At 38.6% G+C, this 16,282-nt stretch overlaps 1 protein-coding gene across 6 annotated transcripts in view; it reads right to left on the bottom strand.

The window, feature by feature from the left end:
• Positions 1-415: 415 nt before the first annotated feature.
• Positions 416-16,282, bottom strand: part of FUT8 (fucosyltransferase 8) — a 303,528-nt gene continuing 287,661 nt past the window's right edge. For all 6 annotated transcript variants that reach the window (XM_032344518.1, XM_032344519.1, XM_032344516.1 and 3 more), the window contains 2 exons: positions 12,394-12,544; positions 416-1,424 (listed from right to left, as the gene is read on the bottom strand). In XM_032344518.1, the coding sequence (XP_032200409.1) occupies positions 1,107-1,424; positions 12,394-12,544 (469 nt within the window). In that variant the 3' untranslated portion in view covers positions 416-1,106. The remainder of the gene's footprint in view (positions 1,425-12,393; positions 12,545-16,282) is intronic.

Below are 16,282 nucleotides of genomic sequence, written 5' to 3'. Positions count from 1 at the left end.
TGCTCTCAAAATCAGGACATGATAAGAAAGGGCACATATTATTTCCTCGATAAAACAACAGGACTCAACCCACAAAAAGTTGACAATAGCCACAATAAGAAATGTTACCATTGAGCCTGAAATTGTTTGTTTTGGAAATGGATGGGACAGTTCCTCTGCGACAAGAAGTGTGATTATTTAGTTCAATTAAAAAAATAAACAATTCTCAAAATAAGAAAATAAAAGTACCCAGAGTGTATTCCTCTTAACTCTGTAATGCATATCAACTAAATTCAGTTTTCAGTGTTAAAATGGACTGACTGTTTGACCTAAGAATTGAGTAGGTAATCAGAAAACAGAAAAAAAAAGGCAGAAAAACTAGAAAACTGTAAAGCTGACCACACTGCATCATCCAACAATGGAAAATTCTAGAAACTTTACAAAATTCCTCTTTTTAAAATTTATTTTTTGTTATCAAAGAGAATGTCCAGAAACATTGAGTACTAAAGATCCGTTCATGGCATTGTTTTACAAAAGTTTCTAATGGAGGGTGAATATTTTATTTTCTGATGTACCCTTCATTTATTAATGATGAAGTGGATGAACTGATGCAATTACTTAAAAAAAAAAATCCAGACAAAAACATCCATTCTCATTCTGAATCTGCTGACTAGAGTGAATTCAGTGGTTACAATAGCACCACTGGCTAAGAATCAACCTCCCCACAGTAGGGAGCTATTCGGGTCTTCTTGTTAGGTCACGTAGGTCTCTCAGATATAGGCACCATGTTTGAAGTCTCACACAAAATGTCTGTGTCACTTAAATTACACAATGTGGCAGTGTTTGTCTCATGGGGACATAATCTTGAAAGAAGGGGCACAGTAGAAAACAGCCTGTTTGTATGTTATATGTGAGTACATTATTGGACTGTGCATGAGTTTAAGGGCGCTATAGCCCTCGTTAAAGAGTAATTCCACCAGTGAAGCATCTGTCATTTCCAGTTGCTCCTGGTGCTTGAAGTTGTTTACTCATTTCACCATGTGTTGTAAGGTCAGGGTCGTCTTCATCTACTGTTTGGCTCAAATGATTTGAACTGAGTTCAGTTGTCCCTCTTTTCCATCAAAGTTTTATTTCTCAGCCTCAGGATATGTAGGGTACTTGACTGTTTCTATCTTCTCTCGGACTTTGTAGGAGGGATATAGGCCCGTCCTTCCCAGTTTCCTGTTGACACCTTTTGAATAGCCATCCCAATGATTTCCAGCCACACCAATGATATCTCCAGGTTCCATGGGGATTTCATCTGCTGTTCGAGGTTGGTGAGGGTAAATGGCAATCTGGTTGTGTGCATTTTGGCCCCCAAAATAGTAGATGTCATCCAAAGAATGGAAGTTTGCAGAAGCATCAGGATGAAGTGTTTGCATGATTTCGTAAGCAACTCGACAGACCTTGGGAAAGAATGAAAAAAAAAATGTTAGTATACATAAAATCTCCTTTATATCAATCTGAAGGCCCTTGGCCAAATAGACTAGGACTAGACCAGGACTAGGACTGAGAAGATGAGAAGTAGTAGATTCTAGTTGTAAGGGCCTACTTAGCCAGAGCGAGCCATTTTGTTGTTTATACAGTAAACTTAGATTGAACCCACCTCTTCCCCTCAAGAGGAAAGTGCTTAGAAACAGAATTGGTGAAATACGGCCAAATAGCCCCCAATAACGGAGCACAGATACCAGGACATGTCAGGCTGGGCAGAGATAATGGAGCCCAGATTCAAGGACGTGCCCGGCCAAGTGGAAACGTCCAATCAGTAAAAGCGCACTTATTACCTCCCTACCTGCCAAGGATGAGCCACGCCAGGTGGAGACATTCAATCAGGAAAGCACCTCCCTAACCACCCAAGAATGTGGGCCCTGCCTTTTGGGCGTCAATTCTGACCAGAGTGATAGGCTAGTTCAAATAACTACTATAGGGTGAATTGTAGTTTAATTGGCCACCTGTGTGTGGCCAGGCTCAACCACATGGCCTTTGCTCTATAAAAGTTAGTCTGTGAGGCTAACTTTTGCAAGAGACAGCCCTGGCCGGTCAGTTTGATTCTCGATGTTTGGCGCGAAATAAAGCCCTACTTAACTTTCGCTTTGTATCAGTCTCATTCTTTTGTCCACGGACCCTTTCACTAGTCACAGGTTTTTAGTCCATTTGCTCTCAGGTATGGTACAAGTCATTCTTCATCTTTGTGCATAATTGTCTCTCTCTCTCTCTCTCTCTTTTTTTTTTTTAAACATAAAAGTTTACTGGGATGACTGGGTGGCTCAGTTGGTTAAGCGGCTGCCTTTGGCTCAGGTCATGATCCCAGGGTCCTGGGATTGAGTCCTGCATCGGGCTCCTTGCTCTGCAGGGAGCCTGCTTCTCCCTCTACCTCTGCCTGCCACTCTGTCTGCCTGTGCTCACTCTCTCTGACAAATAAATAAATAAAATCTTAAAAAAAAACATAAAAGATTACTACAACTAAAGTCTCTCAGAGAAAAAAAATATATAATGCAAAGTACTTTAAAAATATGAATCAGTTAATTTTTTTTTTTTTTTTTTTTAGTCAAACAGTATACCTCGTGTTGGGCCCTGGTGATAGAAAAATGAGTAAGACCTCATTTGTGCCCTTGAAGGATTTTAAGGTTGAACATTAGGATTATAAATACTTTACTGCTGCTACACACACCCCCCTTCCCCTCATCGAGTCTCAGTCAATCACATACTCTTTTTTGCTAGGTTTGACTTAATCTCAGAACTCTTCTCAATAGAAATTCATGTAATTATTGACAATCAACTAGCATTGGCAAGTGAACTAAAACATATCTGTCATTTCCGTTCTAAAGAGTTTTAAAAGCCCTGAGTAGATATTAGCATTCTGGAACTAAAGTAAGACAGACTTGCTTTGGTGAAGATGCAACTCCCTGATGCATATAAGTCTACTTAAAAGATTCCTCTGTCAGGGGCGCCTGGGTGGCTCAGTGGGTTAAGCTCAGATCATGATCTCAGGGTCCTGGGATCTAGCCCCACATCGGGTTCTCTGCTCACTGGGGAGCCTGCTTCCCTCCTCTCTCTGCCTGCCCTCTCTGCCTACTTGTGATCACTCTCTCTGTATAAATAAATAAATAAAATCTTAAAAAAAAAAATTCTTCTGTTCAAAGAGTACCTACTATGCCCACTGGATGGCTGCTGAAATTCCACAATATGAACTTTGTACACTGAGCCTGCTGCATGGTGACAAAGTTTATAACGATTTTCATAGGGAGTAACATTTTAAGCAATTACTAAATACGTAATACAGTAAGTGGGTTTTAGTTTTCTAAGAATAGGTGAAGACAGGAGAGAGAATACTATCATTTTGCTTAGAAAATTCTTCCAGGGGTGCCTGGGTGGCTCAGTTGTTAATGTTGGGTCAGTGGGCTCCGGGAGTGCAGGAGGAACAGTAAAAATGACTGGATCCCGCTGTCTTCCAGCCTCCCCCACACACCTTTCCTTAACCCTTGACTCTCCCACCAAAAGGATGTATGCCCAGGTCCCGTCTCCATAGGTAACCTGATACCTATGCAGGAAACAGAAGTATCAGGACCCCCCACCCCATACCCTCCGATCACCAAATACCCTACCATATATGGATGTGAGCCCATGCCCTACCTTGGCCCGATAAAAGACCCCTGTCGACTCCCTCCCAATGCAACTTCCCCTACTCCCCTTTCCGGAGTCGAGGAATCTTGTCTGAGGGTGCCCACCTCCTCCCAGCACGACTTTCCTGGTTCCTCTTTTCCTGAGCCCTGAAACTTCGCTGGAGAGTGACTTTATTAAGTCTTGCCTTGTGCCTACCTCGCCCAGTGTCCTGTTTATCTCGCCTATAAAACCTTAAGTGTCTGCCTTCGGCTCAGGTCATGATCCCAGGGTCCTGGGACTGAGTCCCGCATCGGGCTCCCTGCTCAGGCTGGAAGCCTGCTTCTCTGTTTCCTGCTTCCCCTGCTTGTGTTCCCTCTCTTGCTGTCTCTCTCTCTCAAATAAATGGATAAGATCTTAAAAGAAGATGGAGGAGAAGAGGAGGGGGAGAAGAAAATTCTTATTGTGAACAGAGAACTCAAGTCAAATTTTCCCAAATCTCCAGTTGTGATTGTCTCAGTTAATAAAGCTTTATTGTCACGATGGAAATACTTTTGCATTTATTAAAAATGATACTACTAACAGTAATTGTTACCCTGCTCATTGGAACAAAATTAGGATTACCCTGCAGTCCTTTAAAACTCTTGTATTTATGAGATCAAAAACTAAATGGAGATGCTCATCCTTAACTACTATGAGCAAATGAAATCTGATTGGTTTAAACATCACCTTAACTTCTTAAAGAATCTGAATTTCAGGAACTGCAGGAAAGCTTTTCATATGCCATATGTAATTTGCAAATAAAACTAAGTTTAGAAAATATTTTAAAATTTGCAAATATGGACTAAAATAAAAAGAAGAGTAAGTGATCGACCCCAACTCTAGTGCTACAATTTCAACTAGTCATAGAACCAAGACAATGACTTGCCTTGCAAGCCTACTACGCCATCAACAAACTAATTTTACATTGGGGACTTGGGGATGTCATGGTACAATTGAGATCACTGGTAGAATACTGAGAATGTAACAAAATTAGGGTCAAAAAATTTTGGAATGGGAATTCCAAAGTCAGCCGAAGGCCCACAGCGGACAAGCAAAATCAAGTGGAGACTCTGGAAAGGAAGAAACTAAATAATTAAAACAAAGCAGCTCCAATAATAGCAAAATATAGTGACAATAACAGAGGCCAGTATTTTCAGAGTTTTTGCTGTCAGACATTGTTTTTAGGTATTGTTGAATTTAACCCTCTAAGTAGCTGCATAAAATTCTATCATGCTCATTTTACTTCATCTACTTTCTTCATCTGTTTGGCTCAAATGATTTGAACTGAGTTCGGTTGTCCCTCTTTTCCATCGAAGTTTTATTTCTCAGCCTCAGGATATGTAGGGTACTTGACTGTTTCTATCTTCTCTTGGACTTTGTAGGAGGGATATAGGCCCGTCCTTCCCAGTTTCCTGTTGACACCTTTTTGGAACCTCAAAGGTCAGTTAAGGAATTTGCCCAAGGTTACACTATTATTACGTGGTTGATTCGCATTTTGAACGCAGGCAGTTTGTATATGTGTGTAAACGCCTAAGCATATTTTCTCTTGTAGATCCTGATCTCCATATTTGGATTCTAACACCAGAAAGATAAAACACAAGACCAAGGCAAGCCTTGGGCAAACTTGTCAGGTTTTTTTGTTTTGTTTTGTTTTTGTTTTTTTCAGGGCCCCTTCACCCACTCTTCAATTATCTCTAGCCAGGAATGCAGGAGCTTGCATTGCCCTTAGGATGACCACATTGTACTAATGAGTCCTGATGCATTTCCTCCTCTTCACTATTATTACCTCACCCTCATAAAAACATGGCCTTCAGTCCCACACCCTTAGGGACCCACTTTCTTTTGGAGGATAATCCTAACAATCAGCTTATATTTTGGTATCCATAAAGTATTAGCCTATGGACAACATATGTATTTTCTTAAGCCAAAGAAAAACAAATGGTACAAATGTCAGACACTGAGATGGGTTGATACAAGGCCTTTTACCCTTTATCACAATAATAGTAAGCCTATGAGATGGTTGCTCTTAATATCTGTATTTTAGCTGAATAAACAAGCCCCAGAAAGATTAAGTAAATTAAAAAAAAAAAAAAAAAGGTTGGGTGGGTGGGGGAATGAGCTAGTAAATGGCAGAGTTAAATTAAAATTCTTTCCAGGTCTCCAACATGCACTAAACTGTCTTAGGATAAGTACCTAGTACTGTCACATAGTAGGTGCTCAGAAAGTATCTGTTGAATGAATACTGCTTCATGCATAATACTAGCCCAGCAGTGGAAATGCAGGTCCATGAGTGATATTTAACCCCTAAGATCCACATATAACACTCTTAGTAGCTAAAACGATTTCTCTGTATTTACCACGCAGCAGTTTACTGCGAAGGGCTAGGAAGGTGACTATGGTGTTAATGTTTGCATTTAATTACTTTCGGTTTCCTCTGTGGGCTTTACCAATCCAAATTGTGTGACAGGTAAATGAAGGCTTTCAGCTGATATCATACTCAGTTTGATACTGGACTAGTATGACTGAGAGAGGCAAACCCTTTGGTTTGAAAGCAGTGGCTGGCTGTATGTAGTAAGTTTTACTTCATTTATTTCATATCACTATATCATTTAGAACACCACTAAGCACACACTAGTGGATAAGAGCAAAAATGCTGCCAAAGGATAAAACACAAGATGCAACTGTATTAAAAAAAAAAAATTAAAAAGGAGAGGAAGTTTCATTAACCTGAATTTTATCCCTGAGAAGCAACCATCTGAGTTTATATGAGCCTCCAAAGCCTTCTCAGAGCAGATGGGACCTTGTTTTTCTGTCGAAAGAGATGGGACCAGGAGGATCTCCTAGTGTGAGAAGCAGGAAGTATCTTGCCTCCCTGGGTGATTCTAAGAGATGTATGCACTTTTCCTGTAAACTACTTTGTTCTGTTATTCAACGAGAGAACAGCATCCACTGTTCTTTCATGGGCCTTACCTCAATGGAAACTCCTATCCAGAGTCATCTGTCTAGAATAAAATGAATGTAGTACATGATTTTTCCCTTTGGGCTTTCCAAAATCTGACTCAAAGGGTAAGGAGGCCAGGAGTGTTGTATGTGGATTTGGAACTAGATAAGAGAAAGTGCCAAGAGAATTTTGTATTAAGCGTGAAAAAGGAAAGTGTCTATAGGAAAAAAAAGTAATTTTATCATATTGTGATTTTAATGGTTAGAACTATTGAACAATGTTGATTGCTCCTTAAAAAAATGCTGATTGCCCAAAACCTTTAAAGTGAGAATCTACAACAATTTCTGTAAATCAGATTCTAGAGTAATAAAAACTGATTCTAAAACCTGATTAATAGTATTAAAAAATTTTTTTTCTGATATTTAGCCCATCTACAACTGAGAACAACTGAATAACAACTGCTATTTCACCAACTATAATTACTGTATTTCATATTTAAGATGGTATTGTGAATTGGAAAATAAGTGAAAAAATAGATGCTTTGGGTATAAGCAACTTCCAGTAACAGAGAACAAGATTAGAGTACTAAGTAGAATAGTTTGGAACGTGACTGCATAGCTTTCAAAACTTGCGATGTTCTTGGAAAATGTTAATATTGCCTCTAATTTTCAAATTAAATCTTGAGGATTATTCTCTTCAATTTATGAGGCTTTTAGGACAAACCTGGCTTTGAGAAATAGCTCTGATGAAGGGATTCAGAAAACTAAGAGCAACAATAGTGACAAAATTAGAGAGTAAAGTCATATTATTGGCTTAAAAAAACTTCACTTAAGGAGAGAGAATTCCCAGATCTCACTTACGGATATAAAACCAAGAAAGATTAGAAGTCCTGAGACTGAGGGAGATGCGTCCAAAATGTGATGAAGAATCCTGATTAAGTGCCATGATATTTGTGCCTGCAGTTTCTCAAACATCAATCAAGTCTTGCATTTTTCCTTCTGGCATGGCATTTCACTCTTCCAGTATTGCCTACTGTAGCTCACAGTCAACAGATAAACTCTTTCTCACTATTGTCTTATAGAGAAATAGTCCTCAAAGGATTGGACCCAGGAGACAAAACTGCAGGGTTGTCAAAGCATTATGAAGAAGATATTAAACTCTTTGTCACTTTCTAATAATCTCCTGGAATATGATTTTATCATTGAGGAAAGTTTGAACTGGCTGTCCATGTTTTATTCTGGGCTGAGATTTGTTTCTCAATGTTTTATTCTTTTGTCACCCTTCTGGATGTAACAGTTTAGTCTTCTCCCATTTCCCAGCATGCCTATGGCATAAATAAGAACATCTGCAGATAAATTTCCCTAAAGTTGACACATACACAATTTTACTTGCATTTGTTAAAGCAAATACTATTATTAATTATCATTCACCCTTTGGGAATGAAGAGCTTTGTTTTCTGAAAATTTATATTACATGGTGATATTCTTTTTCAATAAGCTAAATAAAAGAGTTGAGGTACACTGGCACAGAGAAATTCAAAATGTTGAATGTTACTGGCTATTCTTCTTCTTCTTCTTTTTCTTTTTTAAGAGTTACTTATTTATTTTAGAGTTGAGGGAGAGAGCGAGTACATGAGCCGGGAATGGGCAGAGGGAGAGGTAGAGAGAGAATCTCAAGCAGACTTCCTGCTGAGCTCCAAGCCCAAGGCAAGGCTTGATCTCAAGATCCTAAGATCATAACCTGAGCAGAAACCAAGAGTCAGATGCTTACTGACTGAGCCACCCAGGCGCCCTCTGGCTATTCTTCTTAACAAAGGATTGTTAGGGGCGCCTGGGTGGCTCAGTGGGTTAAGGCCTCTGCCTTCGGCTCCGGTAGTGATCCCACGTCGTGGGATCGAGCCCCACATCGGATCTCTGCTTGGCTCTCTCTCTCTCTGCCTGCCTCTCTGCCTACTTGTGATCTCTGTCTGTCAAATAAATAAATAAAATATTAAAAAAAAAAAACCCACAAAGGATTGTTATACACATACAATGTACATGATTATTCAGTGGAACCTAATCATCACCCATGACCACAAGCAGGAGTAAGAAGTCCTTGAACAGCATGTTTCACATTCCAAAACAGGAGAGTGTGTGGTCTGAAACGGAGCTGAAAAAAGGTTGTTAAAATAAATAAATAATAATAAAAGAAAAATAAATAAGAGAAAATAAAATAAATACTGTGGAGTCTCTCTAACACACAAAGGTATTGCTATACTTTCCCCTATATAAATAACAATAGCGGCTAACAAAGTAGTATGAAAAATATGCCCCTCAAGCTTGGACAGATTTCTGCTATCACAAAGTAACAGAGGTCCTGGGGTCTGGGTCAAAATTAGAGTCATGTGGTTATAAGAATCAAAAATTCTATAGCACATCCTTGAAAAGGAAAAAAAAAATAAATAAAAGGATTTTCTTTCTAGAATGAGCCTCATGGTATTTAATATATTGCTAAGTACTATTCTCAGGGCTTTACATATAACTTTTTTTTTTTTTTTTAAAGATCTTTGTATTTATTTGGCAGAGAGAGAGAGCACAAGTGGTGGGGAGGGGCAGAGGGAAAAGCAGACTCCCCAGTAAGCAGGGAGCCTGATGCGGAACTTGATCCTAGGACCCTAGGATCATGACCTGAGCTGAAGGCAGATGCTTAACTGAATGAGCCACCCAGGTACCCTACATATAACTTTTAATCATCACAAAAACTCTATGTACTATGTGTTACTGTTTTATTGGCCAGGGGAAAAAGGTCAGTGATAGGCTAAGTAATTTGTTCAAATGTCACCCAGATACTAAGTGCTCAAAGTTAGATTTAAACCCAGTCTGATTCCAGACTCCATGTTGTCTCATTCTTGTTCTCTGGCTAGGAGTCAGTGGCTTGGCATTTTGATGCTATCTGTGACTTTCTCTCACACTCCACTGGATGATGATGAGACATTTCTGGGCAATTTCAAACAATTCCAATTTTGGTTTACAGCAAGAGAACCTCTACAATCAAGCAACCAATTTCATTCATAGTGCAAAAATATTGAACTATACTAAACCCATTTTTTTTTTCTAAAAATAATTGCAAAAAATGCTGGAATACAGATAAGCCCAAAGATTTATCAGTGAATGTGGAATTATTCTACCATTTCAAATGCCACAGCTGATAATCATCAAGAAAGGTATGGGATAATGGATGTGATCACATTCACCAAACCACTATTCAATACATAAATGAAAGGTATTTTTACTGTCAAACTTTTATTCTGAGCCCTCACATAAAATTTTCTGAGGTATTCAAGTCTATTTTGAGATATAAGATACTGGTTTGAGTTTTGCTTTGGTTCAAATGAACAGAAGTTATTTTGGATGAACTTTGTCTGACTTATCAAGAGTTATTAGTAACTATATAATATATAAGCACAAATCTCATTCCTTTGGAGGAAAAAAGTCCTCTCAGCACCAGTCTTTCTTCATATGAATGACTTCTCTGAACCTGAGGTCTGGAGAATACACTGAGGTTGATATTATGCACAAAATAGAACAAAGCAGTATGAACAATATGCCCCTCAAGCTTGGACAGATTTCTGCTATCACAAAGTAACAGAGGTCCTGGGGTCTGGGTCAAAATTAGAGTCATGAGGTTATAAGAATCAAAAATTCTATAGCACATGCTTGAAAAGGAAAAAAAAAAAAAAGTATTTTCTTTCTAGAATGAGCCTCATGGTATTATTAAGGAGGGCTGGAAGGAAAGCAAAACAGAGCACAGGCCTGTAAGTCTCAGCGTCTGTCCACATGTAAGGCTGCTAAGTGTTCAGATGTGTATATATTTATTTAATTTCCAACCTTTAGGACTATAGCAGTGATTCTCAACAAAGGCGTTTTTGTCTTCCCCACTGCTGCGGGGTATTTGGCAATATCTGAAGACATTTTCAGTTGTCACAACTTGAGGGGGCATGCTACTGGCCAGGGATGCTGCTGAGCATCCTACAACGCCCAAGACAGCACCTCACGACAAAGTACCTGCCTGTAATGCAAAAAGTGTCCAGGCTGAGAAACCCTGGACAATGGGAATGGACTTCAGACAGGCCTGACATCTGGGCCTACAGAGGAAGTGGTGTATCTGGGGAAAATGACTCTAGCTTCACTCATTCAAACAATAAGCATTCAAAAATGTGTAGAGGTGGTTCTGGTCATTCTGTCAATCAGGTGGGCATAGAGTCAGATTCTCAATAACATCTGAGAGTGACCATGTATTTCTAACTCCTCCTGTCTACCCACCAAGAGAATAGAAAAGGGAGCGGATCCTTATCCCTGTTAGGAAAAAAATGTCAGCAGTGGATGCTTTCGTGGGAACTTGAAGGCCAAGAAGTTTTCTGTTTCAACTAGGACTACTGCTGTGTGACTTCTGTTCCGGGTAGAAAGTTGTGTTTTTATTTCATATTGAAGAAACTCATAGCCTTTGCGGGGGTAGGTATCTTTCCAATAATCATATCACCATCCCACTGAGACAATGTGCATTGTCACAAAATAAAAAATAATGTTCTTTTCTTTATATTCTCTGAAGTATACTCCCATGAAGATGGTGCGGCCTTCCTTTTCACATTTTCTTTTCTCTGTTTCTTCTAAGCTTTTAGGCAAATATTTATCATACATGATCTGTATTTTTTGGTAATTACTCTCCAGTTATTTCATGTGAGTATTTTGCTCACTAGATTCTGGACCAGGGTAAGATCTGTATCTTCACTCTCCCTGGAAATCCTCTCCACACCTAATATAATTCTGAGCACAAATAGTCATTTAACAGCTTGTTGAACGAACTAACCAATAATATGCACATAAATGAGAGCAGGATAAAACCAACAATAAATATTTCTATGCTGGTATTCCACTGTGTATACAAGGCTGATTGGACCACTCATAAAAACAAATACACAAAGCACATAACATATAATTATCTGCAACAATTAAACTCAAAGAATGATTATAACATGGTATTGCTTAAATTTAATGTACAGTTTTTTGCTTGGTAGAAATGTAATAGAACTTGAAAAAGAATTACATTTACACTTTATTTTCTATAAAGCAATTGAGTGAGACACAATGCTTAGCATTTAAGCCTCTCAGTATCAGCACATCAATGTGTAGAAGTGGAAGGATTCTGGTTGCATACTGACTATACAAAATCAGAAAGTATTTTTTAAAAAAAGATCTTATTTATTTATTTGAGAGAGAAAGAGAGAGCACACCAGCAGGCAGAAGGACAGAGGGGGAGGGAGAGAGAATCTTGAGTAGATCATGTGCTGAGCATGGAACCCTACATGGGGATTGATCTCATGACCCTGACATCATGAGTTGGAAGCTCAACTGACTGAGCCACCCAGGCACCCCTGCAAAATCAGAAAGTATTAAGTAAGTTTACTTACTTGCTATTCTGGTTAAATGCTGTGAACAAGCCATGTAGTTTAAACAATTCCAATAGCTGGCTTTATTGGAGATATATTCAATGATTGCTTGTAAGCAACTAAATACCTAAATATCTATTGTTTTTTGGGGGGAGCGTGTGGAATCTTTCACAGAAGAGATCATCCCCAAATATTAGAAAAACTGCACCTGAGTCATGATAATACTAACCACACACACACACACACACACACACACACACACACACACACACACTCTCTCTCACTCATACACACAACCCAAAAACTTCCTGAACTCAATATGACCAAAAAAATATTGGCCATTTAAACATGTCCTGCTATCACTTACCTGGGATGAAAAAGTACACACTAGGAAGTCTGCCTGGGAGAGAAAGTGTATATCCAGGATCACACCCCGAAGTGAATTTTCTGTGTATCGATTGTGTAGCCCAGCTGACCAAGAGATAGAGTTATCACTAATAAATTCATAAGTGGGGTACCTGTAAAAAAGAAATAAATTTGTACATGTCATGGAAATCACAGTATTCCATCGGGAGGTTAACATCTTACCAGCAGGAGGAAACCTGCTCCGTTGACCGAAGTTCCTCTTTCTAATAGTAAGGGGAGCTTTATGGCATTTAATAGTTGACGAAGCATCTTTGAATTCATCATGGGGTAGAAAACATTCTATAATGCCTTGTATGTTACATGTTCTTGGCATGTCACATAATATAAACATACATGCATCAAAATGTCCCTTCTTAATTATAAGTGTTGAAGGTTCTTTATTTTCCTTGTAATGAGTGGCCTCTAAGAGGTTTCGTAAGCTAGTTTCCCATTTGGTCACTGAACGTCTCCTTTAGAATATAAACATCATGGTTAAGTTTCATTTAAATTTTTAACTTAGAATTTGTGCTAATTCAGACCAGTCTCCCCTAACCCCCATTCTCGAAGCACTGTCTTATCCAACAACGATAATGAAAAATCAGTTTAATAAATTTATTGAATTTATTTATTATTTATTAAATTCCTTATAGATGTCCACCAAGTAACATTTTGATAGTCTTCAGATAGAATGTGTTTGAAAATACTAAAACAGGGTATCTTTAAAAAGTCTACCATATGTTCAAATGATTTTACTGTGAATTAAGAGGTTTAATTATACTCTAGTACAGAATGAATACATTTTCTCAGTGCATGAGGAAGATCTTCAGAGTTAAGTAGCAAACTTAGGGAGTTACATGAAAATAGGATAATAAGTGTGCCTGCTTTATATAATTATGTGGGAATTAAATACATTAAGCAATGTAAAGTGCTTAGAACACCTGACATGTAGTAAATGCTCAATAAATATTAGCTGTGATTGTTAAACATTCTTCTGCAGATATCTACTTGGTTTCATTCCTTACTTCCTTTGGATCTCTGCTGAAATATAGCCTTATTAAGGACTTCAGTGATTTCTTTTTTACCTGTTTAACTTCATGACTTTTATTATCATAATATATATTGACTGCTATTCACTATCTGTATCCATTCCCCACCTGCATCACCCCTAACTGGAATGTAAGCTCTATAAAGAGGCATTTAATCTTTGTTTCATCTTTCAGGCTTTGTTCACTGTATTATTCTCAGTACCTAGAAGAGAATCTGGAATATAATAAAGGATCAATAAACATATGTTGGAAGGGCAATAGTTCCTATTTGCAAACCCTGAACCATCAGGAGTCCGTTTACAAGTCTGTCTCCCACACAATATTCCCCAAAGGTTGGGACTAGACTTTTATTTTTCTTCACTTCCCAGCACGTAAAACCCCACACAATGCTGTGTGAGTAAATACATGAACCAGTGAGTGCTACCTACGTCTGGGACTTTTTCCCAATTCCCTAACAGCTGCTTCAAAGATTCTTCATTTCACAGCCACCAAGGAGCTTTTTCTTGTTGCCTCTAATGACTGTGACAGCGAAGTCTCTAAGCATTGTTTCAGACTCGTATTCAGTGTTCCGATCCATTTGGCCTCATTATTTTTGACATTTTGCCCTCCTCAGCCCCAAATCAGGGAGATGAAGGAAATGTCACATTTGCTCTAAAAAGAAAACAACCAAGAGGACTTTTACTATGATTCTTGTGAAGCTGCATACCCAGGCATGGGGCAGAAACAGCAACAAATAAATATGAGAAGGCTGGAGGCCAGAGGACAGAGGGAATCATTAAAACACACCAGTACAGGTTTTCAAGACTGACACTGTCAGCATGGTTTGGGTGCCCAGTAAAAAATAGAGAGTGATCCTTTTCTGAGATGTGACACTTACATGAATGTTCTTCCTAACTTAAAGACCCCTCCCCTGGAATCAAACCAAAAGAACACCTAAATTTCTTAGGCCTTATCGGAGACTGCTTGATGAAGGATACTGAGTTTGGAAAAAAACAAACATACAGAAACAAAGTAAATAATAGACAAGGTAGATTTTGCATCTCCAATAATAAGCATGGACATTTCTACATAAACATGCTTCTTTCTTGTCTTTTGCAGACAAGTATGTCAGCACAGAAATCCTTTTACTGTGAAATTGTAGAGATTAACCATGATAAAAAAATTTTTTTCTTCTTCTACCTTATAAAAATTTATTTTTATATCACTCACAAAGGACTAATTAAACTTATAAACTAAGAACACATTTTCTTTTCTGAAATCTTTCTCTAGACTAAAGGAGATACTCCTCTTCATGATTTCACTATAGCTGGTGTACAGCTCCTACAGGACATTCATGAACTACACTACAATGACTTGTTACATGTATATGCCTACCAGTTGGATACTCCTTGAAATAAGGAGCCACATATTATATTTTATTTCTCTTTGTATATCTAGTGCCCTGTAACTGTGTCTAGCATATTATAGTTCAATTAAACAGTGAAAAAATTCACTACTCTTTATTGCTGAGTCATTTCACTGGGCAAACACTTTACAAAAACTTTTAAACATATTTTTCTTGCCTCTATTCATTTAAATGAAACTAATTTTAGGAGAGCTCATCCAGCATTTTTTTTTTTTTAAGATTATTTATTTATTTATTTGACAGATAGAGATCACAAGTAGGCAGAGAAGCAGGCAGAGAGAGGGAGGAAGGGAAGCAGGCAACCCGCTGAGCAGAAAGCCTGATGCGGGGCTTGATTCCAGGACCCTAGGGTCATGACCTGAGCTGAAGGCAGCGGTTTTTAACCTACTGAGCCACCCAGGCGCCCCCATCCAGCGTTTTTGATGAAGAGCACACTGACTATGTAAGTATTCTGGGATATTTTTAAAGACCTGTTTCTTCTCCGGTTTCACCCCTGTTTCCAATCTTCATGTCCTAGACAATGATACTGGATTGACAACTTTAACAGTGCTTACTTCTTTGCCAATGATTCTGTGATTAAGCACTCTAACAGTGAATTACCTAAGAGATTGCTCCACAATAGCATTGGCTGCCATAGTCAGTGACGTACAGGTGCCAAAATCTTACGGATGAACTCGGGCTTAACGTAGAGAAACCTAAGGAGTAATACCAAGCACCAAAGCTTAGAGGCCACATATTTTAAGCTAATCTTGACCGCTTTTACAAAAGATAAGCTACACAGAAAGTGGATTCTCCCCTGTGTGGACCCTATGCATCATTTAATTATTCAGCTCTTCACCCTTTTGGAGCACAAAAGTCTCATAATCACCCTGGACACTACATATCTTAATGAGAGATTAATTCATGTTTTTGGTCTCCTAAAACAATGGCAGAGGTTTCAGGGTTTGCTTAGATATCAAAACTAATCCTGACAGGTATAAAGCAGAGTTGATTTAGAGTAGAAAAACAGCTAAGTGAAATAATGAAGGAGAGAAACAGCATTTAAGTTCCTGAGAAAGTTCTCAAAATGACTCAGAAAATTGGGGCGCCTGGCTGGTGTAGTCAGTTAGGCATCCAACTCTTGATTTCGGTTGGCTCAGGTCATGATCTCAGTGTTGTGAGTCCAGAGTCTGCTTGAGATTCTCTCTTCCTCTCCCTCTGCCCCTCCTGCTCATGTTCATTCTTTCTCTCTCTAAAATAAATAGATAAATATTTAAAAAAAATGACTCAGAAAATTAAAATGAAAGGATTTCCAAAGTGGTGGGGGGAGAGAAGATGCATAAAATGCTGCTGCTACATTTATAACAGAATAGGAAAAAAAAACTGCCTCCTGGACTATCACGGGGAGAGGAGTCACTAGC

The sequence above is a fragment of the Mustela erminea genome, chromosome 5 (assembly GCF_009829155.1).
Source record: "Mustela erminea isolate mMusErm1 chromosome 5, mMusErm1.Pri, whole genome shotgun sequence".
In the NCBI taxonomy this organism is placed as follows: domain Eukaryota; kingdom Metazoa; phylum Chordata; class Mammalia; order Carnivora; family Mustelidae; genus Mustela; species Mustela erminea.
The sequence above is the reverse complement of the archived record's forward strand: the minus strand, read 5'-3'. Positions and strand labels throughout refer to the sequence as shown.